The sequence below is a fragment of the Lissotriton vulgaris genome, chromosome 11, assembly GCF_964263255.1.
Source record: "Lissotriton vulgaris chromosome 11, aLisVul1.2, whole genome shotgun sequence".
Classification (NCBI taxonomy): Eukaryota; Metazoa; Chordata; class Amphibia; order Caudata; family Salamandridae; genus Lissotriton; species Lissotriton vulgaris.
The window spans coordinates 362,531,065-362,558,825 of NC_141699.1; the positions used below are offsets into that span (position 1 = coordinate 362,531,065).

General features: G+C 47.0%; 1 protein-coding gene across 8 annotated transcripts in view; it reads right to left on the reverse strand.

Annotated features, from left to right (window-relative positions):
• KANSL3 (KAT8 regulatory NSL complex subunit 3) overlaps nt 1-27,761 on the reverse strand; it is a 535,939-nt gene that overhangs the window by 245,208 nt on the left and 262,970 nt on the right. For all 8 annotated transcript variants that reach the window (XM_086943340.1, XM_086943345.1, XM_086943341.1 and 5 more), the window contains one exon: nt 8,192-8,348. In XM_086943340.1, coding sequence (XP_086799466.1) covers nt 8,192-8,348 — 157 coding nt within the window. The remainder of the gene's footprint in view (nt 1-8,191; nt 8,349-27,761) is intronic.

The window sequence follows — 27,761 nt, forward strand, 5'->3', positions numbered from 1 at the left end:
CCCATCGACCTAACTAGTTCAGGTGTATACAGTTATTCTGAACAATACCTACACCACCAAGAAGGGACTGCATACAATGAGAATGGTCCTGCGATTCATGTCATCATTCCAAGAATCACCCATACATTGCTATCCCTGTAGGAGGCAAGTGTACACATCTGGTGGCTTGTACTAGGACAACAGCAACGTCTCCCTTTTCCTTCTTCCGTAAGCAAGAAACGTAATTCTCCTATTTTACCAGATTCTTGGACTTCAAAGAAATCTCCTGTTGATGAAATCAACATGTTTAATGATGTCCCAGCGAGAACTGTGGAGAAACTCCTCATCCTTCTATTAACTCTGCCTGTAATAACTTGAGTCTTTTTTTAAACTCTTCGTGGCATAACTTCATAAAACCCACGTTGCCGTTGGTTCCAGGTTTGCTGTGAGAGTCTATCTCTACAGCAAGAATCTACCTCTTGGGACGGCCGGCTAGGAAGTCCGGTCGGGAGCTCCACACTTGCAGGAGGAAGATGGCGGCCGGCTAGGAAGTCCGGTCGGGAGCTCCACACTTGCAGATGGGATTGATAGCACGAAATATTAAACCTATCCCAAAATAATGCATTCGACAATTGACAATTGACAACAGTAACTGAGCATCGACATACCACAGGAGGAGGAGAAAATACCGGGGAAAGGCATTCGCGAGCAGCGGAACGGAACGGACTCAGCTCCTGGCGGAATTGACGGGGGTAGCGAGGTATTGACGCGACCCGTCTCTGATCCTGGTTTCGCTTCAGTCCTGACCCTGGGTGTTCCGAGCTGGGCAGTGCAGGTTAAACGCCACGACGGACGCCCCCACGACGGACGCCCCGCACAGATGGGCAGCAGCCTCGGGGGCCCAGCGCAACTGCCGGAGAGCGCAGGGAAGAGTGAGCTTCCACTTCCGGGGCAAAGACGGCAGCGGTAGCGGCAGTTGCGGCACCAGCGCTAACAGAGAGGGTTACCCAAAACATTTGCCGAGGTGTTGGAGGCACAGAGGGGAGGACTGCCGGGGAAATCAAGGGAGCGTCAGCAGGCAAGATAGTAGGGAATTCCACAGGAGAAGAGGCGGCCCGTTCTTGAAAAATACTTGGCGTTCTCATCCAGAGAGCGAGAAGTTTGAGCTGTGGAGCGAGAGAAGCAAGGAAGACAAGTCAGGTTTTTGCCTCTACTGCAGCCACATGAGCCAGGTACGAGGGGTTGAAAATAGCCAGGGGAGGATTGCACTGGATTTAATAGAAGGGTGTAAGGAAGGTGAACACCAGGTTGAACAAAAGATAGATGCTGAAAAGGATAACTGCTTAGAGGGCAGTGGAGCAGGAGTGTTTGATTTATTTTCAAAGACAAAATTTGGGGCAGAGGGGAAAGACCGGGGGAGGAAAACAGAACTTGAAAAAGGAGGTGGAGTGATATCAAACTACTGCCTTAGAAATAGGCAGTTTTCTAAGAGAAGTTATACACAACCTCCTAAACAAGTAACCCTGCCTACTCAGAAAAAATACAAGAAAAGCTCTACTAATAGAGAGCTAGAGCGTCAACCCAAACCAAGACCAGACAAAACAGGAGCCCTCTCTGAACACAAACTTAAGATCACACCCTCACTGAGATTATTTTTTAAAGTGCAACAACCCCTGCAAATAGTGGGAAAAAGCCCTCACATTCTGCTACCCCCTCAAATTGAAGAATCTCCCAAAAACCTGATTGATAAAGATTCCAAAATGAGTACGGAATCAACTAGCGATATAAATATACAAAGTGAAAATACGGAAACTCCTGAGAATGTACCTAATCGTCCCGGAACTACCGTAATTGAATCTGCCGCAAGTACATCCAATTGTCCCCCTGACTATCCTCCTCCTCAATCTTTCCTAGAGCAAACTGGAAAACTCATGGAGAGTTTCATGGAGAAAGTTCTAGGAGAGATGAAAGAAAGATTCTTGGTAATACGAGTCTAATCAGGCCAAGATCCAGGAAGTATGCGAGACCTTAGAACAAAAGCTGAATTCACTGGGCGATAGAGTGGCTGCAGTAGAATCAGAGGTGGTGTCCCTCAATAAAAGAGTTGAATCTAACCAGTCAGAGATAAGGAAATTAAGGGGCTCGGATAAAGCCACCAAAGAAAAACTGGAATCCCTTGAAAACCAGGCAAGAAAAAATAACCTTAGGATTTTAAATGTACCGGAAAATCTAGAAGGGCAAGACATAAAGAACTTCTCTATCTCTCTGCTTGAAGAATTCTTTCCATGGACAAAGGATTTAAACTTGAGTGACGATATTCAAAGAGTACACCGAGATCCATTCAGAAAGAGTAGAGACAGAAAGACGCCTAGAAGGATCTTAATAAATTTCAAAACATACACTCTAAAAGAGAGAATCCTAAGTGAAGGTCTAAAAAGCAGCTCCCTAAAGAAAGACAACTGGACCTTTAGGATACGTTCGGATATGTCAAAAGCCACACAAGATAGACAATGGGAGTTAGGTCAATATATGGCCGAATTGAAAACCCTAGGAGCAACGGTCCAAATGAGATTCCCCGCCGCACTGCGAATCATGTGGCAGAACAAAATGCATAACATCAGAGAACCAAGTGAGGTGGAGGAACTCATTGAACAGATTAAGACTAAGTTACGCACTGCAACATAAATATAAGGATAGGTAACGTTAAAAAAAGATAAAGTGTGGATCTCGAACAGGGCGAACATAACGCCCAAAAGAAAGAAGGGAGGCTTCCTCGGGGTGGGCGAAGATAAACACAGAAAAAATATAAAATCAAGTAAAAAAGACACCATGGGTGGGGAGCAAACTAGGGAAAAAACTGAAAAAAAGTATCCTCAAGAACGAATCAATGGAGTGCACAAGAGAACGATAAATGAATGGAAATCAGGAATAAAAACTTAGCAAAAAGAAAAGGCCATGTCTAATTCAGTGAAAGACTTCAAAATCTTATCATGGAATGTAAATGGGCTCAGAACACCGAGTAGACGGAGGAGAATCTTTGAATATCTAAGATTAGTGGATAGTGAAGTCATCATTCTACAAGAGACCCATCTTTTAAGCCAAGAATGGGAACATATAATAAAGTCGTTGAACTGGATAGATTCTTACGTCTGTACAAACCAAAATTGCAATATAAAGGGAGTTGCAATACTCTTTAAAAAAACACTTAATGCAAGAATTATACAGAAAACAGTAGACAGCAAAGGCAGATGGGCTGTAGCAAGAATGAAGATATATGGAAATAACCTAATAATAGCGGGATATTACGGTCCAAATATTGATGATTCAAACCCTCTACAAAACTTGTACTCAGAGCTGTTAACAACATCCGACCCAATTCTGCTCGGGGGCGATTTTAACATTATGATAGATCCTAATTTAGATAGATCCCCTCCAGGAAGGCAATCAAATTTACCAAAAATGAGAGAATGGCTTAACATTTATAAAAGAGATTTAGAACTGATCGATATGTGGAGAGAGAAAGGGAAAAAGGAGCACCCATTTACCCTACATAACAAAAAACTAGGCCACAAGTCCAGAATTGACTATTTTCTGATTAGTAAAGACTTTCATAGAAGCATCAAAGCTCTGGAGCATTTGCCCGAACATTTGTCTGACCACTCAGCGGTTCAAATAACAGTGCACTTTGAAATAAAGAAATCTCAATTTAGATGGACAATAGATCGCACTCTCTTTCTGGACCCAAAAATAAGGGAAGATCTGAACATAACCTCAGCAAATTTCTTCGAGGATAATAAAGTAGGTACCTCAGAGCAAATTACGTGGGATGCCTACAAAGCAACCATCAGAGGCAAACTTATAAGCCTGGGGGCCCACAGAGCAAAACTTACCAAGCAAGAGATTAAAGAAAAGGAAGAAAGTATAAGTCAATTAGACGTACGGATTAACACAGAACCGAACCTCGAAACAAGAAATACATTGGAAAAGGAAAGAAAAGATTTAAGAGGAAAGCTAGCAGATTACCTCGAAGATAGAGTTAGAACTAAATGGGAAGCTAGTAAACTTGCCACCCACGAGTACGGTGAGGGATGCGGAAAATTACTGGCCTGGAAAACTAAAACGGAACAGACTAGAAACAAAATAGACAAAATACAACTAAGCAATCAGCCTGGGACATCGTCTGAAGAGTCAGAAATCAGGCAGGAACTTGAAAATTTTTTCTCAAATTTGTATATGGAAGATTCCTCCTCTACTCCAGAGCAATTAGAAGAATATCTGGACTCTCTAAATTTGCCGAGATTATCAGACCTGGAAAATGAAGAACTAAACGCAGAAATTACAATGGAAGAAGTAAAATCAGTCTTGAAATCTTTGAAAAAAGGGAAAGCCGCTGGGCCTGACGCTCTTCCAAATGAACTATACTCAGCATTAAAAGAAGCTATAACCCCCCCTCTAACAAGTTTACTAAACAAAATATATAGGGAAAAAGAAAAAACTCCGGATACCTGGCATGATGCCATTATAAGTCTTATTCTAAAACCAGGAAAAAACCCCACAGTCTGTGAGTCGTATAGACCCATATCCCTACTAAACTGTGATTATAAAATCTTCACAAAAATAATAGCAGGCAGATTAGCTCGGGTAATGCCAAACTTGATACATCCAGACCAAAAGGGCTTTATAAAAGAGAGGCCAATATTTAACCTAACCCACGAACTTTTTGCAGCAGTTGACTTAGCTACCAGTGAAAAAATCCCCCTCACAATAATAACTTTTGACGCTGCTAAAGCGTTCGATCGAGTTAACTGGTCATTTCTAAACAGACTTATCAATAAATATAACCTGGGTCAAAATTTTAGTCAACTAATATCTGAGACTTATAGAACCCCGAGAGCAAAAATCCTAGTTAATGGGAATCTAACTAATAATTTTACAATTCAAAGAGGAACAAGACAAGGGTGTCCTTTGTCTCCCTTGCTCTTTAATCTATATATTGAACCTTTGGCAGCCACATTAAGAAACAACAAATCAATAATCCCTTTTAAACATCAGGATTGGATTAAAAAAGTGGCTTTATATGCGGACGATTTACTGATCTTTACAGAAAATTATCAAAACTCCTCCTCAGCAATAAATAAGGTAATTTCAGAGTTTGGGAAGGTATCTGGATACTTAATAAATGAATCAAAAACTGAATCAATGAGCTGGAATACACAACAGAATAACCCATACACAAAGGATAAATTAAAATACTTGGGTATAATCTTAGTAAAAGATCTCGAAAAAATCCCCCAAATAAATCTGAGTAGGATCTCGTTAGAAATGTTAGAAATGAAAAAGCTTCTGAAGGTATGGGATAAGCTACCTTTAAACATGATAGGAAGATCTAATTTGGTGAAAATGTCGATCCTTCCTAAATTTACCTACCTTTTTAATGTCATACCATTGGAGTTTAAGAATAACCAGTTGAAAAAAATACAAGGAGATATAACGACTTTCATATGGGCGTCAAAAGGCTCAAGGATTGCCTGGAACAAAATGAGAAGAAGAAAACTACAAGGTGGAATAGCCAGTCCAGACATTATGGAATACTATAGAGCTTTTCAATTCAAGAATGCAAGATCACTGGTGAACAGCTATGTCTTTTACCCTCAATATCTCCAAATACTAACAAATAAAGTCGACCATTTCCTGTTTAAATTTGGACATCCCAAATTCTTTAAAAAAATAAAATTAAAGATACTAAAAAATATGGCAAAACTCTGGTATCAAGTAAGAAGCGCATTAAACATTCCTTACTATAGCTATGCAGCCCCGATATGGGACTCACCAGGCACACCTGAATGCCTAAAAGACGCCCTAGCAACTCCTCTAAGAATGGCAGGAATCAACAAATGGGGACAACTGATGACAGAGAACTCAATAGTACCTTGGGAACAACTTACAGAAATTACTAACGGGACCCTTTCAAAATTTAAATATTATCAACTTACAAGCTGGGCAAGCTCCCTGTTGGAGAAAAAAACGGGAAATGTAGAAATAGAGAAAGAGATCATGAAAACCTCCCCAATAAAAAAGGAAATCTCTATATGGTACTGGGCTATAATCACGCCAGGAGATGATGACGTCTCATTATCGGAATCGACTTGGAGTAAAAGCATCATAGACTCAGAACTTGATAGCTTATGGAAGAAATCATGTGAAAAATGTTGGAATATCATTAAACCAGCACGTCTAAAGCGAAATCACTTATTCACACTGCATAGGGCATATTGGACACCAAAAAAACTGTCAAAATTCAAAGGAGCAAGTATAAAATCCTGCCCCAAGTGTGGACTAGAGAAGGCGGACGACATACATATGTTTCACAGATGCCCACGATTGGAACCCTTCTGGCAGGAAGTAGGTAACACGATATGTCGGACATTGGGAACAAACCTGAATGTAAGTACAACATTAATTATTTTTGGGATATGCACTGAGCTAAATGTAAGTAACGAGAGGTTAACCAAAAAACAAGAAAATTTATTATTTGTCTTGATACTTCTTGCCAGAAGAGAGATTTGTCTGAACTGGGTAAAGCCAACGCCTCCGCTGCATGAAGATTGGCTAAATTCCATTATTACCATTAACAAATTAGATAGAAAGGGGAAACTCTCCAAAAAATTTAACTTCTGGGAAATTTGGGAAAACTACTATACTAACTAATACACAAGAGAAATCTGATTAAAACAACTTGTCCGATGATTAAAGCGGTGACAATAATTCAGATGAGAATAATTTCCCATCGAGTAGCCAAAAAGGCTAGCTCTCCTTCCTTGCCGCCATGAAGACTATAACATGACAGTTCCACCAAAGGGGTACTCTATGTGGCCGGAAAATATAAGAAAAGAGTGAAGGAATAAAAGTGGAAGTCCTAAAGTTCTCTATTGTAATCCTTATACATTCATTCGCAAAATGAGGATAATAAAAAAAAAAAAAAAAAAAAAAAACTGGCTATGAAGCGTTTCTTCACACCAGAAACAGCAAAAGCTGCTCCATCTGCTTTAGAGCAACTATGTTTGTACCCTTTGGGACTCTCTCCAGCAATTTGTAGAAGACCTTTTCAGGGACAGACAAGCTCATTTCAAGGAGATCCTCAATGAAGAATGGAGCGAGAATTGGAGAACGCAAGATAAATATACAGGATTCGCAAAGCCATATATTTTATGACAGAAATTAAGGCTGTTTGAAAGAAGTTTAAAATAAACAAGAATGTAGGCATCACCATAATGCTTTTGCAATGCAAGTGCACACCTGTAAACTCTAACATGTTTTTTGGCAATGAAGTAGAACCCCCCCCCCAATATAAGAACAAAAGAACACAGGCAAGGCAAGCTCAGCTCAACCAGGAGAGAGCAAAGACAGTGCATTGGATGACTTGAGCAAAGAAACAAATAAGATACTGTAAAGGCAGGCAGCACGTGTGGGGTGGATGCCTGGACATGCATGCTATTGAGCTCCTGCGGTATACACATCATCTGGTCCGGTGCAATAGGAATATTGAACATTCAAGACTTGATTGAATGGTGCTGAGAACAAAGTTACATAGCCCACTACCTTGAAAGCAGCCCACACAGTCAGTATCGTACCCGTACTATTTTGACCTCCACTTCAATCAACTTTTCATACTTCTTGTCAAGAGACTGAAGTTTTGCCACCAAAGTGGACTACACGTCTGCAGATTAATAGTAAACCGGTTACCACAAAGAGTATGATTTTAACATGGCATGCAGTGCCACTTTTCCAGTAGCAGATGACAGTGATGCGGTTGTAGAAGCACCTTTCATAGCAAAATGCTGGGTCAGGGCAGTGACGCTTCAGAGCATGATGCCTCAACAAAAACATCTGCTTCCACGGTAGAGTGTCATGCATTGCTCCCACATCAGCCTTTGGTCCTATGAAGTGCTACAGTTCTCCTAAAATAGGCGTTGCTACTTTACCAATTACCTGCTCATCTAATGGACTAATGTGCAGTGGCAAAGAAGAACTGCTGTAATAATGAGCTGCAGTGCTGTTGAACATACAAACTGCTGCCTCAGTAAATCGCATTTGCTTTACAATTTCCTGGTTTACAATGACACAAACGGACACTCTGACACTTTAAAATCAAAGAACTGGGAGCTTGGGTAACATATGTGAGCAGTCCAAATTCTTGTTTTAGTAAAGTTACCTTGAGACTGTTTGTTGGTCAGAATCATCCCAGCTCGGTGCATTTGGCTCTTTAGCAGGTGATTGGTGCTAATCTGGTTGGACCTCTGGGCAGGAGAGAGTGTGGTCATTTTAGTTTTCGGGCTAGAAGCTGGGCTGCTGGACACGCTGGACAGATCCTGGAGAGGAAAAAGAAGACCATTTTAATTTTGGAATTTAATTCACTTCTGAGGGAAAGTGGATTATAACTTGGGATGGACAGGTGTCCAACTCAAAGGATAAGGCCACCACCTGCTAGATGTCACTCAAATAAAATAAAATAAACCTGTGCTCAATTACTGGAATCCTGACAAAGCAGGCAGGCTTAAAATAAAAGGCAGTGTGTAGAGTATTTAAGCACAGCATGCACAGTAGAAAAGGTCACAAAAAATAAAATCCCACAAACAATTTTAAAATAAAAGGAAACCATTTATATGTGAAATAAGACCAAAACAATAAACATCTAATAAGGGGGCTATGAGTTTCAAAGTGAAAATAGTGCAAACAATAGCCAATGATTGTCTATGGAAGCAATAGACTGGGACCCAGGTGAGATTTGAGGATGCAGCCCTGGTTGATACAAATGGGTTGGTCGTGATGAAAGCAGTGGACTGGTATTTGAGGTCTGATGAATTTTATGAATAAGGCAATGGATTCCGTAAGGATTCTTTGTTTGAAAAAGTAAATGTATTGATCTTTAACAAAAATGCAAAACTGGTGAATATGTTGTCTTGCAACATAAGTCGCTTCCTTAGGGCCAATTTGAGATGAGAAATAAAAACAGTCCACATTCTAATGGGACATTCGTTATTACAGCACAGGATGCGTTTATTCATTTGCTAAAATGAAAATGCTACTTACCAGTATGCATCTGTTCTTGGCATGTAGGGCTGCTGACATTCATATCTGTGCATAGATCGCCGCCTAGTGTTGGGTCCGGATGATTGCACATTGTTGTCCTGGAAGAGTCTTCAAAGTATCACGAGATAGGTGGCTCCTCCCCTGGACTACAGTGCGCATGGGCATCGACTCCATCCCCAGATTGTTTTTAGCCATTGTGGCCAAGATGGAGTGAAACTCAGTGAAAGATGACCATGCCATGAAATGTAATGTGAACACTGCAGCTGCTACAGGCGCCGGGGAGGAGGGCGGGCGATATGAATGTCAGCAGCCCTACATGCCAAGAACAGATGCATACTGGTAAGTAGCATTTGCAGTTCGAGGCATGTGGGCTGCTGAATTCATATCTGTGCATAGAATACATAGCAGTCCCTCCCTTAGCGGCGGCCACCCGTGCCAGCTGCAGCAGTTTGGAAAAGTGTTTTGAGAACAGCCTGCCCTACAGCTGCCTGCTGTTTGGAGTGCACGTCTACACAGTAATGTTTAGTAAATGTATGTGTGGTAGACCATGTGGCTGCTCTACATATGTCCTCTAAGGGAATGTTTCCAAGGAAAGCCATAGAGGCCCCCAACTTTCTGGTGGAGTGGGCTCTTGGTGGAATGCTAAGAGTGCGCTTTGCCTTTGCATGGCAGATTTGAATACATTTCACGATCCACCTAGCAATACCAGCCTTGGAAATAGCGTTACCTTTGTGGTGTGGCGCAAAGGCGACAAAGAGTTGCTTAGTCTTTCTAAAATCCTTGGTCCTATCAATGTAATACATTAGGGCCCGTTTAACGTCAAGGGTGTGGAGCATCCGCTCCGCCAGTGACTCTGGATTCTGAAAGAAAACCGGCAACTCAATGGTTTGGTTGATGTGGAACTGAGACACAACCTTGGGTAAAAATTTAGGGTTTGTGCGGAGCACCACCCTATTAGCATGAACTTGGAAGAAAGGCTCTTGGATTGTGAGGGCTTGCAGTTCACTAACCCTCCGTAGCGATGTAATTGCTACAAGGAAAGCCACTTTCCATGTTAAGAATTGAACCTCGCAGGAATGTAGAGGCTCAAAGGGAGGACCCATCAGTCTTGTAAGAACCACATTGAGGTTCCATTCAGGAGCTGGTGGAGTCCGTGGCGGAATGACTCTTTTGAGGCCTTCCAGAAATGCTTTGATGGCAGGCACCTTCAAAAGGGAAAGGTGCTGTCTATTTTGGAGGTATGCGGCCATCGCAGACAGGTGAATGCGAATGGAAGTATATGCCAGATTACACTTGTATAGATGGAACAGGTAACAGATGATGTTCTGAATAGAAGCATCTAGTGGATCAATGTTGTGGTTTGTGCAGTAGATGACAAACCGCTTCCATTTCGCCGCATAACAGGCTCTAGTAGTGGGCTTCCTAGCCTCCGGAATGATGTCCATGCAATTGGGAGGAAGGTTGAGGTAGCCAAACTCTAGGACTTCAGGAGCCAGATCGCCAGGTTGAGCTGTTGCGGATCTGGGGTCTGAATGTCGCCATGGCTCTGCGTCAGAAGGCTGGGTGTGAGACGAAGCCTTTGATGCGGTACCACGGAGAGTTCCAGAAACGTGGTGTACCATGGTTGGCGAGCCCACGTTGGAGCAACTAGGATGAGAGTCATTGAGTGCTGCCTGAGCTTGCGCGCCACCAGCGGTATCAGGGGTGCTGGGGGAAAAGCGTACGCAAATCTGCCTGACCAGTTCATCCACATCGCATTGCCCTGTGATTGCGGGTGTGGGAACCTGGCGGCAAAGCTTTGGCATTTTGCGTTCTCCCTTGTGGCGAACAGGTCGATCTCTGGATGACCCCACCTTTGGAAGTACGGTTGGAGTACTGATGGATGTATCTCCCACTCGTGCATTTGATGGCTGTGCCTGCTGAGCAGGTCCGCCATCTGATTGTCCTTGCCTGGGAGATGTTCTGCCATGAGGAAAATGTTCCTCTGAATGGCCCACTTCCACATGCTCTGAGCCAGATGAGACAGCTGCGGAGAGTGTGTGCCCCCCTGTTTCTGAATGTAGTACATGGCTGTCATGTTGTCCGTTCGGATCAACACGCCCTTGTTGCACAGATGTACTTTGAACGCTTTTAAGGCCATGAAGATTGCCATCAGTTCCAGTACATTGATGTGCATCTTCCTTTGCTGTAGTGTCCATAGTCCCTGCACCGTGTATTGGAGTACATGCGCTCCCCAACCCTGGAGAGAAGCGTCCGTTGTCAGGATGATCTGCGGCACAGGCTCTTGAAACGGTCGGCCCTTGCAAAGGTTTCGTGGATTCCACCAATGCAGAGAGGTGTATGCCCGACCGCTCACCAACACTAGGTCTTTTAATTGCCCGTGAGCCTGAGTCCACTGATGTGCTAAGCACTCCTGAAGCGGACGCATATGTAGCCTCGCATGCGGGACTATGGAGATGCAGGAGGCCATCATGCCTATCAACTGCATGAACACTCTGGCTGGAAGCGAGTGTTGAGGTCTGAATCTTTGGATCAGCGACTGAATGCTGTTGACTCTCACTGAATTCGGCTGCGCAGTGGCCGCCAGAGTGTTTATAGTCGCACCCAGATACTGCCGTATGTGGGCGGGCTGGAGATGTGATTTTGGATAATTCAGTGAGAAACCCAGATCGTGCAGAAGGTGAATGGTGTGGGACACGTGGTCGGCGCACTGCTGGGCCGACTTCGCTTGAATGAGCCAGTCGTCCAGATAGGGGTAGACGTGGATGTTTTGTCAGATGCGCCGCCACCGTCGCCAGGCACTTTGTGAAGACCCTTGGCGCTGTGGTGACCCCAAAAGGCAAAACCTTTAACTGGTAGTGCTGGTAGTGCTGGTTTTGAATGGTGAATCGGAGGTACTTTCTGTGTGAAGGATGCAGTGGAATGTGAAAGTACGCATCCTTGAGGTCTAGAGTCGCCAGGAAGTCCCCTTGCCGAAGCAGTGGGAGAACCTGTTGCAGCGTGAGCATATGGAAATGTTCCGACAGAATGTAACAGTTTAGAGGTCTGAGGTCTAAGATGGGCCTGAGGGATCCGTCCTTTTTTGGAATTAGAAAGTACAGGGAGTAAACTCCCGTACCTTGTTCTTGCAGGGGCATGAGCTCTATTGCTCCTTTTTGCAGCATGACGTTGACTTCCTGCTGCAACAAGTGCAAGTGCTCGCCGGACATAGGACGGCTTTTTGGGGGTATGTTGGGTGGAGTGGATGTGAGCTCCAGACAATAACCATATTGGATAAGAGACCTGACCCACCTGTCCGTGGTGATGGACCTCCACACGGGCAGGAACTGCTGGAGTCTCCCCCGACCGGTGTTGCGTGGTCGGGGGGCAGTGACAAGGCGTCACTGTTTGTTGGCGGCGGAGGACCTGGAGCTGTTATTACCACGTCCTCTGCCTTTGACGTTGTTGCCACGGTATCCACCACGACCCTTGTTGGTATAGGAGGTTTGGGTGTTACTCTTATAGAACTGCGTTGACTGAGACGCTTGACCCCTTGAGGTGCCTCTGTTATTGGAGCGGCGAAAGGAACCACCCCGAAACTGCTGTGATTGCAAGGCACCCATAGACTTAGCAGTGTCGGTGTCCTTCTTCATTTTTTCGAGGGTGGTATCGACTTCTGGGCCAAACAGGTGGTCTGGGTTGACAGTTTGGTTGAGGATGGTAGTCTGAATGTCTGGCTTGAAACCTGATATTCTGAGCCATGCATGCCTACGCAGTAGAACGCTAGTGTTTATTGCTCTTGAGGCGGTGTCAGCCACATCCAGAGCGCACTTAATTGAAGCATTGGTGATACGCTTCCCCTCCTGTATCAGCATCTCAGCTGCTTCCTTATACTGCTCTGGCAGGTGTTGTAGAAGGGTCTCTGGAGTGTCGTAGTGAGCCCTGTCGTAACGCGCAAGCAGCGCCTGTGTATTGGATATGCGCCATATGTTTGCAGCCTGCGCAGCAACACGCTTCCCAGAAGCCTCAAAGACCTTTGATTCCTTGTCTGGGGGAGGAGCATCACCCGTAGTCTGTGAGTTGGCTCTTTTGCGAGCATTGGAGACGACCAAGGAATCCAGAGGCAACTGTCCTTTGATGTACGTTGGATCAGTGGGCGCTGCCTTGTACTTTTTGTCAATACGTGGGTTGACAACTCTTGCTCGGGTGGGCTCCTTGAAGACCTCCGGCACATGTTTTAACACCCCTTTTAGCATTGGCAAAGTCTTTACAGTTTTTTCAGCAACTGAAAAGGTGTCAAAAAGAAAATCGACGTCTACTGGGTCAGCATGGAAATAGACGTCATGGTTGGCTGCCGCCCTTTCAATAAGAGCATTGAAAGCTGCAGAGTCCTCAGTTGGAGAAGTTTTTGCTGAAAAGAGCTGAGGCTCCTGTCCGGAATGCGAGTCCCCAGGGTCGCCCCCAGCAGACCAAGGCTCAGTCACATCCTCTGGGTCTGAGTAGACCGGGTAGGCATACTCATCCTCGTCGTCACCATCACCCTCCTCAACATTAGAATGAGTGGGTGAAAGTTCATGGCCTTGAGGTGATGCCAGCTCTAAAGGGGCAGAGGCACCAGCAGGGTTTGTCTTCTTTTTTAGTGGGATTTGGAAATGCTCCAAAGCTGGTTCAGGGGTGATCTTCCTTTTAAGGAGAGAGAGCTTGCCTGTGTTGGCGTCGATGATTACTTATTGACGCTCTTCTTCTGCCAGTGGTTGGTGGCGCGGGCCTGGAACCACCAACGATGCCTTCGGCGTCGAGGATAACTTCGGCGTCGAGGATAACTTCGGGGGCCCCCCGGCCCCGGGCTTTGTTGCGAAAGCCTTTGGCACCGTTTTCGGCGGTAACGTGAAGAGGATCGGCGTTGGCACTTTCGCCGGTTTTTGAAGAGGCTTGGGCACAGTGTCCTGCGGCTCGACTGCCGCGGTCCCCTCCCTAATACACTGAAGGGACTCGTTGACCTTTTTTGTGAGCGAGGCGGAGGGACGGACCGACTCGAGAGAGTCTTCTGAAGTAGTTTTTGGCCTGGCGACCGAGGCCGCAGTCTTCGGAGCCGACGCAGCAGCCCCCTTGGCCTTCTCTAGTGGAAGCGGGTCAGCGATAGACTTGGGGTCGTCCTGCCGCTTCTTTGTGGTCTTCTTATGGTCGTCGACCTTCTTGGCATCGATGCGACTTTTAAGTGCGTCGACCAACTTCGGCGCCGACGCCCCCGTGTCGCCCGTTTTCACCTTCGGCTTCGACACCGTAGTCTTCGGGTCGGCCATTTGGGCGTGCCCCTTGAGCTCGACGGCCATCTTGGATTTCTTCGGCGCCGAGGCCTACGAAGCCCTAGATCCGACCAGTGCGACTTGTGCTTTCGGTTTCGAGACGTCTGGCGTCGAGACCAATGGTTTCACTTTCGGTTTCGGTACCGTAAGTGGCGCCGCATCCATGTCCGTGGCCGGAAGGCGGAGCCGTGGGACGGGAATCAAGACTTTGGGTAAGGCCCGAAGGCGATCCCTCAGCCTGGGCCTTATAATGTTGGCCGGCCCCGGAGTCAGTGTGAGGAAGCTCCTCCTCCGAGCTATCCTCTACGGTGGCAATGGCCCCGTCGTCGTCCCCTACCTCCTCGACGACTTCATCGAAATCCTCGTCTTCCGCGTCGTAGTCTTCCTCGACCTCCGACGCTGGGTCAGATTCCGTAATATCTTGGATAGTGTCGTCGCCGACATCCTCTGCGTCGAAGATGTCCGTCGGAGGGGGTGCCGATCGCTGGGCCTGCAGTCTCGCAGCTCGGCGGAGCTTGAGCGTCTTCTTTGACCGGAACTTGGAGCAGGCCATACACTTGGCCTCGTCGTGGTCCGGCGACAAGCACTTATTGCACACCGGGTGCACATCGATATGTGGGTACTTCGAGGCACACACCGGGCACCTCTTAAATGGACTTCGTTCCATGATGAAGTAGAGTGGAGCGTTGTGTAGGCCCGTCCGCGCCGAAAGCACGCGGAAGGGCGGAGTTGGCTCGGAGTCGATGAAACAAACGAACCCGAACGATAGACAATACCGACGCGAGTCCTAAAGACCTTTTGGTCTCGAGTAAAAGAAATTAAACAACTATCGATTCCGACAGAGGGAACCGAAACACCTCCGAACCCAATGGCGGAAAAAAACAATCTGGGGATGGAGTCGATGCCCATGCGCACTGTAGTCCAGGGGAGGAGCCACCTATCTCGTGATATTTCGAAGACTCTTCCAGGACAACAATGTGCAATCATCCGGACCCAACACTAGGCGGCGATCTATGCACAGATATGAATTCAGCAGCCCACATGCCTCGAACATAATTGCACAGTTATCTAAAATTACAGAATCATGTTCAGCCGTAGACAAAGAAATCTCCGAATTATAACAGAAAACAAAAGAAAGTCTTAGAAACCCTTCAAGAAATAAGAATATCAATATCCGCAAGGCTGACAAAGGAGGTTCCACGGTAAATTCTGACTTATATAGGTTAAAAGAAGGAGACCAACAAGCAGTTATTGGATAATCAGTAATGCAAGAAGACTACCCAGACCATGGTTAAAAACAGCTGAAAAGCTGCTAACCCTTCTCTTACAAAAATGAAAGGTTGTAGGAATGTTGTCTAATGAAGAACAGTACTATCTGAACATTCTGAGTCAAAAGATCCAGGTGATTTAATTTTTTACCAAAAATGAATTACAGTTTAACCAATCCACAAGGCAAGCCTATAGTTTCTAGCAATGACTCACTTACAAAGAGGCTGTCAGAATTTACTGATATGTACATATTACCTTTTGTGAAACTCTTGCCTTCTTACATTAAAGCTACATCTGATTTTTTAACAAGAGTAGACAATGTACCATGGGAAGAAAATGTGCTCTTCGTGACAAAATGGATGTAAAATCTTTGCACACCTGTATTTAACATGATTAAGTTCTGAACAGCATGGAATACTTTTTAAATAGTAGAGCAGCCAACTTGCTATCCCACAGCAGAGTACTGCTAGCAATGGCTAGGTTTATTCTGAATAATAATTAATTTTTTAATTAAGACATTTTGTACCATCAGACACATGGACCGGCAATGGGTTCACATTTTGCTCCATCATATGCCTCGCTGTTCATGTAAGAATTTGAGAATGACATCACGGGCCCTTATCACAGATTTTTTAGAACAATGTCTTACTTTGGCAAAGGTTTACTGATTATGTTTTCATCATCCGTAAAGGAGATGAACTAGCCTTAACGAACTTCCATTCTACTATGAGACAAAATTATCGCAATATTGAATTGACACTGAAATTTAGCTATATGATTAACTTTTTTGATTGCACATTATACACCAAGAATTATGAGAAGAATTTACAGAAAGACAATATCTGCAAACAGTACTCTTCATTCTAGTTCAGCACACCCTGTACATCAGAAACACATCTCATTTAGTGAACTATTAAGATCACAAAGGATAAGCAGTAAAGACTCTGATTTTGAGTAACAAGAAGTCAAAATATGTCTATCTTTTTTCTAATCGAGGTTACCCTGACATTGTTATACAAAAGGCTACCATAAAGCGAGTAGGACTTCTAGAAATTAGTTATTGTATAAAAATCAAGTTAACAGAAATAATAAAAAGAGAAACGCAAGCACCAACATTATTAGGTTCATAATCAAATATAACCGTGAGAGTGCGTAGGTACATAAGGGTTTAGATAGGCATTGGCATTTGCTATTATTGGATAAAGAACTACGCAAACATGTCAATGATCACCCAGATGTTAACATTCTAATGTGACAGGTCATTAAAAGATATTTTATATCTCAGTGACACCATTGGCTTTTCCAAAAAAGTGCTGAGAAGGGAAACTATTGTCACTGTGTTAGGTTTTTTAAAATGTGGTAATTGTATTAGCTGTCATATCACCAATGGCAAACAAATCAATGTCATGATTATGAGAAAAAAAGATGTTATCCAATAGCAGAATTTGTGAGAAGGTGCCTACTTTGACATTGTTAGCCCCCACTTTGTGTCTGATTTTCATGTGGTTTCGATTGTAGTGCACAGGGTCCCTGCCAACTAGGTCCTCTGTGCCAGTTTTTCTTTCCTAGAACATAACTACAATTGGTACTTCTGCCCCCCTGTAAGTCCCTAGTAAATGGTACCCTGAGTACTTAGGGCCTGGGAGTTGAATAGGGGCCATTGGGATCCCCCTCACTAGGACCATGCCACTGCCCTTGCAGCTTGCATGCCCTTCTGAGGTGAAAAACGACTAAGTCAACATGGCACAGTGCCTGAATGCCATGCCAGCCAGCATTGTCTGTAGGTATAGGTAAGTCACCCCTCTAGCAGACCTTACAGCTCTAAGGCAGGGTGCACTATATAACAGGTGAGGGCATATCTGCACAAGTATATATGCCCATACAATACGTAAATGAATTCCTAGATACTGTAAGTGCCAGGGAAGCCATGAGGAGTACATGCGCTGGAAACTCGACCACTCTAGTTCCAAAGCACCATGATGGCTTCACTATAACCAAGAATGTTTGGTACCAAACAACTCCTTGTAATAAATGCACACTGAGGCCACTGTAAGATGTATTACACCATGAACTCAGAGGGCACCTAAGAGGTGCCCCCTATAAAACTACAGATGCCAGTGTGGGCACTGTAGAAAGTGGCCCTTTTTACATGGTCACCCCCTAACTTTTTGCCAGATACCTGATGCTAAATTGACTGAGTGTGATCCTGCTAACCAGGTCCTAGCACAACTGTACCATTGCTACCACATTTGGTAAACCCCTGGCTTACACATCACTGCCTGTGGCATAGGTAAGTCACCCCTCTGGCAGGACTTGCAGCCCTAAGGCAGGGTGCACTATACCCCAGGTGAGGGCATAGCTGCCTGAGCAGTATGCTGCAATGTCTAAGCCTATTCTGGGACACTAAGTGCAGCAAAGCCATTTTGAGTAAATGGGCTGGGAGTTTATCAACACGAACTCCACAGCTCTATGATGGTTTTAGTGAAGACTAAGAAGTTCTCAGCATAATAAACTCACACTGATGCCAGTGATGGATGTATTATACTCAGAGGGCATCTTAAAGTTGGCCCCTGAAAAATGACCAACTTCTAGTATATTTGCTGACCATTCCCCGCCAATCAGCCACCGCCATACAAGTTTCTGACCTCATGGGGGTGAGAGCCTTTGTGCTCTAAGAGGCCAGAAACAAAGCTTGGTCTGGGTGAGCTGGTTCTCATCACCCCCTAGCAGGACCAGCAACACTTGCCAGTGAGGCTCAAACGTTCTCACCTTGAGTTTTGCAGATTTGGGCAGCTCAGGACATGTGGGAAAATCAGTAAGCAGAGCAAGTGTCCACCTCAACCTGGCACATTCCTAGGGTCGCTAGGAGTTGAGGTGAACCCCTCTCTTGAAAATTCTCCATCTTGGTTTGGAGAATTAGGCCAGATAGGAATAGGGATGTGCAAGGTTAAATGGGCCAAATCTATCATTTGTCCCCCTGACACCATCCATGGCTTCAGTTAAGTTGAATTTCTCTTTACAGTAGACCACAGATCCTGTAGGCTATTTAGGAATACAAGTGCACACTGGCCCTGGGATAGTACTTTCTGCCAACTATGGGAAGGCAATTTGTAAGTTGGAAGAGGATGTTGCTCGCTGGAATAGGCTGCCTCTCTCGTTGATCAATTGTATCTCACTCATGAAAATGATAGTTCTCCCCAGAGTCTTCTTCCTTTTCCAAAATATTCTGATGCTCCTTCCGAAGCATACATTTGATATCCACTTTTCATTACTGATAAAATTAGTCAGGGCAGGTGAGCAACCAAGGGATAAATGTTAAACTCTCACCCTGCTATACTTTATGGGCGGACTAAATGCCCAAGATTTAGAGATATACTACAGAGCTGCAAAGAGCTCACACACACACTTTTGGATACATGGGCCATAGGACTTACCACACTTACACATTTAAGAGAGAAGCTGCTGACCCCGAAACTCTCCCTCAGATGTTGTTTAAAGCCCCACACAGGAGACATGGTACATTTGACTATATAAACTCAACAGTGCATGCTTGGTGAAGGAATATGCTACTTACCAGTATGTATCTCTTCTTGGCATGTAGAGCTGCAGAGTTGTGCTCCTTAGCATTAGACCGCCACCTGGTGTTGGGCTCGGATGATTGCAGGTTGTTGTTGTCTTGGAAGAAGTCTTTGTAGTCATGAGATAGGGGACTCCTCCCTTGGGCAATACTGCGCATGGGCATCGACTCCATCCTTAGATTGTTTTTCGCCATGATGGGAAATGATGGAGTTAGTAGAGATACAGTAAGGAAAGGATGTCCATGCGTGTGCATCTAAGGAAGATAAAAAACTGGAACGGATACAAGTCCCCTGCAGCTCTACATGCCAAGAACAGATGCATACTGGTAAGTAGCATTTTCCGTTCGAGGCATATGAGCTGCAGATTGTACACCTTAGCATTGATTGTGCAGCAGTGTCTCCCCTTAGCGGTGGTAACCTGTATCCATTGCAGTTGTTAGAAATAAAGTTGTAAGGATAGCTTGACCTACTGCAGCTTGCTGCTTGGCTTGCACATCAACACAATAGTGTTTAGTGAAGGTATGTGGTGTAGACCATGTAGCTGCCTTGCATATGTCCTCTAGTGGTATGTTTCCTAAGAAGGCCATAGAGGCTCCTAGTTTGCGAGTGGAATGCGCTGTAGGAGGAACTGTTATTGTACGTTTAGCTTTAACATAGCATATTTGTATACACTTTACAATCCACCTCGCAATCCCACCTTTGGAGATGGGGTTGCCTTTATGAGGAGGAGAGAAAGCTACAAACTTTTGTTTTGTCTTCCTAAAGGATTTAGTTCTATCTATGTAGTATAAAAGAGCTCTTTTAACATCTAATGTGTGTAATGCTCTTTCTGCCACATAGTCTGGGTTTTGGAAAAACACAGGTAACTCTACGGATTGATTTAGGTGAAAAGAAGTGATAACCTTTAGAAGAAATTTTGGATTGGATCACTTTGTTAGGATGTAGTTGAAAGAATGGTTCTTGTATTGTGAAAGCTTGTATTTCACTTACGCTCCTCAGAGAGGTAATGGCAACAAGGAAAGCTGGTTTCCATGTTAGGAATTGCAGTTCACATTTATGTAAAGGCTCAAACGGGGGTCCCATGAGCCTTGTTAGTACAAGATTTAGGTTCCACACAGGAGAAGGTGGTAACCTTGGTGGGATTATTCTTTTTTTTTTTTTTTTACATTTTTATTACGGTTTCAGCAAGTTTGTCAATACATACAGAAATCACTTACATTACATTAATGACTCAAGTGCATTCCATTTACAGGTGTTCGAATTTTGATATGGTGCGCACCTTCACCCCACGTCCATCCCCCCTTCCCATAATTCCCCAGTCTATATCTCCTCCATCTCCTCATCTGAACTGTCGCCATCTGATTCCGCCAGCGGATCACAGATGTCCCCTCTGAAGGCATTCCAGGGAGCCCATATTTTATTCCATTTTCGCAGGCATTTCCTTACGGTATATACTGTACGTTCCGTAATCATTGTTAGGTCCATGTTTCTGCACCAAGCGGACAGTGTTGGCGCCTCTGCAGCTACCCATTTTTTAGCAATGTCTCTCTTAGCAATTAAGAGCCCTAGCGTGACCCATATCAGTCCATATCGTGTGAGATCATTGGACTCCCATATGTTTAGCAGACATCGTCTTGGCTCTGGCAGTAGCGAAATTTCTGTTGTCTGCGAAATGGGGGATTATTCTTTTTAATCCCTTCATGAATGCTTTGATTGCTGGTACTCTAAAGAGAGACAGATGTTGTCTGTTCTGTAGATATGCTGCAATTGCTGCAAGGTGCAGGCGTATGGAAGAATATGCCAAGTTAGACCTTTGTAGATGTAAAAGGTAACAGATGATATTCTGGATGGATGCATCCAGGGGATCATTGTGATTATTTTTGCAATAAATTGCGAATCTTTTTCATTTAGCGGCATAACACGCTCTGATAGTGGGTTTTCTAGCCTCCTTAATGATGTTCATACAGTCTAGTGGTAGGTTTAGATAACCAAACTAAGACTTCAGGAGCCAGATCGCCAAATTCAGTTGATTTGGATCTGGGTGTCTGATTTCTCCATGGTTCTGTGTGAGCAGGGCTGGTGTGAGGCGTAGCTTTTGATGCAGAGCTAGAGAAACGTCTAGTAGTGTGGAGAAACGTCTAGTAGTGTGGTGAACCACGGTTGGCGTGCCCATGTTGGAGCCACCAGGATCAGTGTGAGAGACTGTTGTCTGAGCTTTCGCACTACTAATGGAATGAGTGGGAGAGGCGGAAAAGCGTATGCAAATCTGCCTGACCAGTTCATCCATATGAAATGCGTTACTTACCTGTAACAGCAGTTATCCAGTATTGGTGTCTTTCATAGATTCACATGCCTGAATCATTCCCCGTCGCCGAGACGGAAGCCTCCGGTACATAAAAAAGTAATGTCCTAAGGACATACATAGAGAACATAGGCCGAAGGGCCTCCCCTTTGGGGCCTTTCCACGTCCTTATGTAAAAAGGACCGAACTCTCATCGTCAGCCAATCAGCTCCGACCTCCCTCTAGAACCTTCCCGGGAGGAGCCTCCGTCCCTCAGATTTTCGTACGCACCCAGCTAGGGTGTCGCAATATAGACATAGAGGTACGTGAGTCCTTACCGGGGAGGCGGGAGGGTTGCATGTGAATCTATGGAAGACACCAATACTGGATAACTGCTGTTACAGGTAAGTAACGCATTTCTTATCCAGTATTTGGGTGTCTTTCATAGATTCACATGCCTGAATCAGAGTAGCCAGCAGTTATACATGCATAGTGGTAAAGCACATTCTCACATCCAGCAGGTCTGCATAAATTACAGACAACAATAGAGAAACATGGTAATATACAGTCATGCATATAGCAGAAAAAACCATGAAGAATGTGCATACCTGGATGGCGGGACGAGGTAAGGCTCACCTTATTGGAATAGATGGCGTAGCACCGCTTGTCCCACTGCAGCATCCTTCTGCAGTTCGATGTCCAGGCAGTAATGCCTGGAAAAGGTGTGCGGGGACTTCCAGGTCGCCGCTCGGCAAATGTCTAGGACCGTCACTCCAGCGAAGAGCGCCGCCGACGCGGACATCGCCCTGGTGGAGTGGGCAGCCACTCGGTCCGTTAAAGGCCGTCTGGCCTGATCATGGCAAAACGCAATCGCTGAGGAAATCCAGCGGGAGATGCTCTGTTTTGTTAGGGGCAAACCCATTCGCGGGTTGCTGTAGGCTACAAACAGTTGAGAAGACTTTCTGATATCTTTGGTTCTGTCCAAGTAGAATTTGAGACATCTTTTAAGGTCCAAGGAATGCAGCGCCCTTTCTGCCGCTGTGGAAGGGTTCGCAAAAAAGGACTTGAGGACAATTGGTTCGTTCAGGTGAAAGTCTGAAGGCACTTTTGGTATGAATTTTGGGTTGGGCCTGAGCACCACTCGGTCGTGTCTGAATTGGAGATACGGCTCCTGAATGGACAGCGCCTGAAGTTCGCTGACTCTCCTGGCTGACGTCAGGGCGAGCAGGAGTGCCGTTTTCCAGGAGAGAAGTTTGAGAGAGGCCCGGTGGATGGGCTCGAACGGGTGTTTCATGAGTTGGTTGAGCACCAAGTTCAACTGCCAGGTTGGAGGGACTTTCCGAGGCCTCGGAAAGGATCTGTAGAGCCCCTTCAGAAATTGCTTTATCAGCCGACTGGACCATAGTGAAGGCCCTGATGAGGTCCTGGTGAATCTAGAAATCGCAGCCAGATGAACCTTAATGGAGGCGTGAGCCAGCCCCGATTGAGCCAGGTGGAGGAGGTACGGTAGCAGCTGCACTGGGGTAACCCGTAGAGGATGTAAGTCCTGTTCCGAACACCACAAGCAGAACCTTTTCCACTTCAGCGAGTAGGTCTTGTTCGTACTGCCCGCCCTCGCTTTGGCTAGGACGGCCCTGCAGTCCTGCGGGATCTCTAGGTCTCCGAACTCTCGGTGCTCAGGAGCCAGGCCGATAATTTGAGCGAGCGGAGGTTCGGGTGGTGTACCTGGCCTCCGGACATCGTTAAGAGGTTCGGGTGTTGTCGCAGGTGAATCGGGGGCCTGATGCAGAGGCGAAGCAGGTCCGAGAACCAGTGTTGTCTCGGCCAGTACGGAGCAATCAGGATCAAGGTGCACGGCTCCGTCTTCATTTTCCGGAGGAGCCTCGGTATCATCGAGAACGGAGGAAAAGCGTACGCAAACACGCTGAACCAGCCGATGGAAAAAGCATTTCCCAACGACCCCTGTTGGGGATGCCAGCTTGCGTAGCTTGGGCATTTGGCGTTCCCCGCCGTCGCGAAGAGATCGATCTTCGGGGCTCCCCATTGCGAGAAGACGTGGGCCACGGTGTCGCCGTTCAGCTCCCATTCGTGGGAGAGAGAGGTCTGCCTGCTGAGGGCGTCCGCGATGGTATTGTCCTTCCCGTGAACGTACTCCGCCTTGAGGGAGATTCCGTGTGCCACCAACCAGTTCCAGATTTTCTGCGATTCTCGTGAGAGAGAGAGAGATCGCGTTCCCCCTAGTTTGTTCAGATAGTGCATCGTCGTGGTGTTGTCTGTTCTGACGAGCACCGGGGAAGTTCCTATTCGTGGCAGGAATGCTTGCAGAGCCAGATACACAGCCCTCAGCTCCAAGAGGTTGATGTGTAGTAGTTTCTCTTGGGCCTCCCATTTGCCGCTGACTCGAAGGTCCAATAGAACAGCGCCTCAGCCTTCCAGGGAGGCATCTGTCGTGATAACCAGAGGTGCCGGCGGCAGGAGGAACTGCAAGCCGGCCGTCAGGTGTTTCCGCCTTCTCCACCACAGAAGGGCCTTTGTGATGGCCGGTGTGATCCTGATTATGTCCTCGAACGAGCCGGAACTCTGTTTCCATTGCCTCGCCAGAGCCTCCTGCAGGGGACGCATGCGGAGCCTGCAGTGCGGTATGAGGAGAATGCAGGAGGACATCATCCCTAGCAGGGAGGTGAATGTCCTGACTTTGATGCGAGATTTCTTGGCCACCGCCGTGGCCAGAGACAGTATCTTGTTGGTCCTGTCCTCCGAGGGGAAGGCCTTTGCGCAATCCGTGTCTAAGGTAGCCCCCAGGAAGGTAATCCTCGTTGATGGAGTAGTGCAGGATTTTTTGAGGTTGATTGTCAGACCCAGCTGTTGAAAAAGTGTGCTGCAGGCGTTGGAGGAAGCGGTCGCGCCCCCCGGAGAAGGCGCCTTCACCAGCCAGTCGTCCAGGTAGGGGAAGACCTGGTGACCTCTTTGCCGCAGGAAGGCTGCCACCGGTGCCAAGCACTTCGTGAAGATACGTGGCGCGGATTTGAGGCCGAATGGCAAGACCTTGAACTGATAATGCCTGCCTGCAACCTCGAACCTCCTGTGCCTTGTGAGGAAGGGGATATGGTAGTAGGCGTCCTGTAAGTCCAGGGAGACCATGGAGTCTCCCCTCTCCAGCGCTCCCAGGATCTCCTGGATCGTTACCATCCGGAAGGATTGACTCCGAAGGAAGGCGTTGAGCGCCCGGAGGTCCAAGATTGGTCTCCACTTGTCTCCCTTTTGTTGGACCAGGAAGAAGTGGGAATAAAATCCCGTCCCCTTCTGGGACGCTGGGACCCTCTCGATGGCTCCTTTTACCAACATGGCGGAGACTTCCTTGAGCAGGAGGTGCAGGTGTTTGTGAGCACGCTTCAGCGGAGGTGTGTTGGGAGGGGTGTCGATAATTTCGAGGGAATGTCCAAATTGAATTATCTGTAGTACCCACCGATCCGTAGTGATTTTTCGCCAATTGGGGAGGAAGTGGGTCAGTTTTCCTCCAATTTGAAAGGATTGAGACGGTGGTGGGACTGGCTGGAGTAAATGGTCACTGGCGGCCGCCAGCGCCCTTCTTGGCGGATTTGCCTCTGAAGGATGACCTCCCATAGGACGACTGTCGGTTCTGTTGTTTGTGTTGGGGCTGGTTCCTGTTGCCGTAGGAGTAGGACGACCTATTTTGGTAGGAACCTCTGTAGGAGTACTGGCCTCTGGAGCGGCCGCCCCGAAAGGACTGGTTCCGGGACTGGAGGGAGCCCAGCGCCCTTGCCGTGTCGGTATCCTTCTTAATGGCCTGGAGTGCTTCGTCGATCTTTTCCCCAAAAAGAAACTGACCATCGAATGGCATGTCCAGCACCTTAGATTGGACCTCTTGTCGAAAGGACGTTGCTTTGAGCCAGCCTTGGCGGCAGAGCACGGCAGCCCCGGCCAACTGGCGGAATCCAGTCATGGCTGCGTCGATGGCGCAGTCGATGATCTCTGCAGCTGAGTTTTGTCCTTCCGCTAGGAGAGCTTTCACCTCGTCCTGGACCGTGGCTGGCAGGTCTTGTAGGTAGGGGGCAATGTCTTCCCATAGCTGGCGGTTGTAGCGCCCTAGCAGGGCGATGGAATTTGCCACCTTGATGGTCATGGCGGACGTGGTAGAGAACCGTTTGCCTATGGTGTCCAATTTTCTGCCTTCCTTGTCCGGGGGTGCGGACAGTGGCGAGGATGGGTTGCGGGATTGTTTTTGGGCCGCCTGAGTCACTACCGAATCCGGTTTGGGGTGGCCGGTAAGGCAGGCTGGCGCTGTAAGCGGGGCCTTATATTTTTTGTCCAGGCGCGGAACAACCGCAGGCACCGAGGCAGGCGTAAGCATCAACTTCTTGCCTTGTTCCCACAGAAAGTCTATAACTGGAATAGACTTGGCCGACTTCTGGCTGTGCTCCTTGAAATCATGGAGGAAGCATTCTGTTTCCGTGGATTCCACCGCCATGTGAAACCTCTTAGCCTCCCTGTCCACTAGCTTGTGGAAACCCCCAACGTCCGTTGCTTCAGTTTGGCGCGGTTGTGGGGATGCCGGGGTTGACGAATGCTGGGATGACGCAGCATCGGCCTCGTCGTCTCTGTGGTCCGAGTCGACGTCTTGCACTTCACCTTCCTCCAAGTCCGCCTCCTCCTCCTCGTCCTCAGAGGAGTCCTCTACCTGAGGCTGGGGCCGAGCACGAGGCTGGGGTTGGTTCCGAGGCCGGGCCTGGAGAGCGGAAGGACGCGAGGCAGATGGCTGCGCCTGGGAGACCGGTACCTGGGTTCCGCTGTCGGCATCCGGGAATCGCTGCTTATAGTCCTGCACTAGGCAGCGTAAATCGTTGACCAGAGATACGGGCAAACAGATCATCGGGGTGTTTTCCGTGCGGACACTTGAGTGTACGGAACGTTCCTGATACATGATTTCCTCCTGGTCCTCGTGAATGTCCGATCGGGAGGTGGCCGGATCGGGCTGGTTTTCCTCCTCGGAATCCTCACTCTGCAGAGCTACCTGTTCCTGATCGGGCGGCAACCCCTTCGTTGGGGGAACCGAGGAAGGTGGAATCGAGTGAATGGAGACCTCGACCAATCTGGATTCCTTCCAAGATGGCGCCGGGGTCCCTTCCGACGACGTGCGTGAAGATGGCGCGCCCGCCGCCTGGGTGGGCGACTTGAACGATTCCGATATTGTCGTTGGGACCAAAGTCTTCGGGGACAATTCAACCGTCGACTTACCGGTGGTAGAGCCTTCAACTTGAGATTTTTTCGGTGAAGGCGGACCTTTTGAACTTGACTTTGACTGTTTAGGTGACGAACCTTCGGTTTGAGATTTCTTCGGCGAAGGCGGACCTTTTGAACTTGGCTTAGACCGTTTAGGCGCCGATGACTCAGACAGTGGGGACACCGTCGATGGTCCTGTTTTCGTCTTGGATGAAGACTTCAGAGGAATGGTAGAGGAGACCGGTGCGCCTGAGGACGCAGAGGTGGTCGTTGTGGCCGTCGCGGAGGGCGATGAGGCCGTAGTGGTCGACACGGTGGTCGAGACCGAGGTGGTCCGCTTAGTAGATGGAGCGGGTTTCTTGAACCTTTGGTCGTCTCGAACAGACACGGAGGAGGTGGTGGAACGTGCCTCCGAAGGTTTCCTGTGTGCCTTCTTGGGAGGAGTGTCTGTCTCTCCAGGGGACTGTGCCCTGGGTCTCTTCTTGGAGACTTTGGAGGACACGGAGACACTACTCTCGGAAGATTCCAGAGTGTCTCGGTCCTTAAGCCTGTCGAGCCATTCGAGAAGGCAAGCCTCTCTTTCCTTTACAGTCTTCTTTGGGAAGGCTCTACACACCCTACACTTGTCAGAGACGTGGTCAGGGTACAGGCAATACAAGCACAGATCGTGCTTATCCTCCGCTTGGATCCGCTTCTTGCCGCAGGAGGAACAGGCCCTGAGAAGGGCTTTCTTTTGCGAGTCTGCCATGGATGAAGCCTTTTTATCGGATTCGGACATGGGAGACGGCAGTCGAAGATAAGTATCCTTTGAACCAAGGGACTTCCAGAGAAGTTTGTACTTCGAAGCAAAAAACCTGAAGAGCTCAGGTTGGAGACTCCCTAGCACAACGTGCGGTAGAAAATCTGAGGGACGGAGGCTCCTCCCGGGAAGGTTCTAGAGGGAGGTCGGAGCTGATTGGCTGACGATGAGAGTTCGGTCCTTTTTACATAAGGACGTGGAAAGGCCCCAAAGGGGAGGCCCTTCGGCCTATGTTCTCT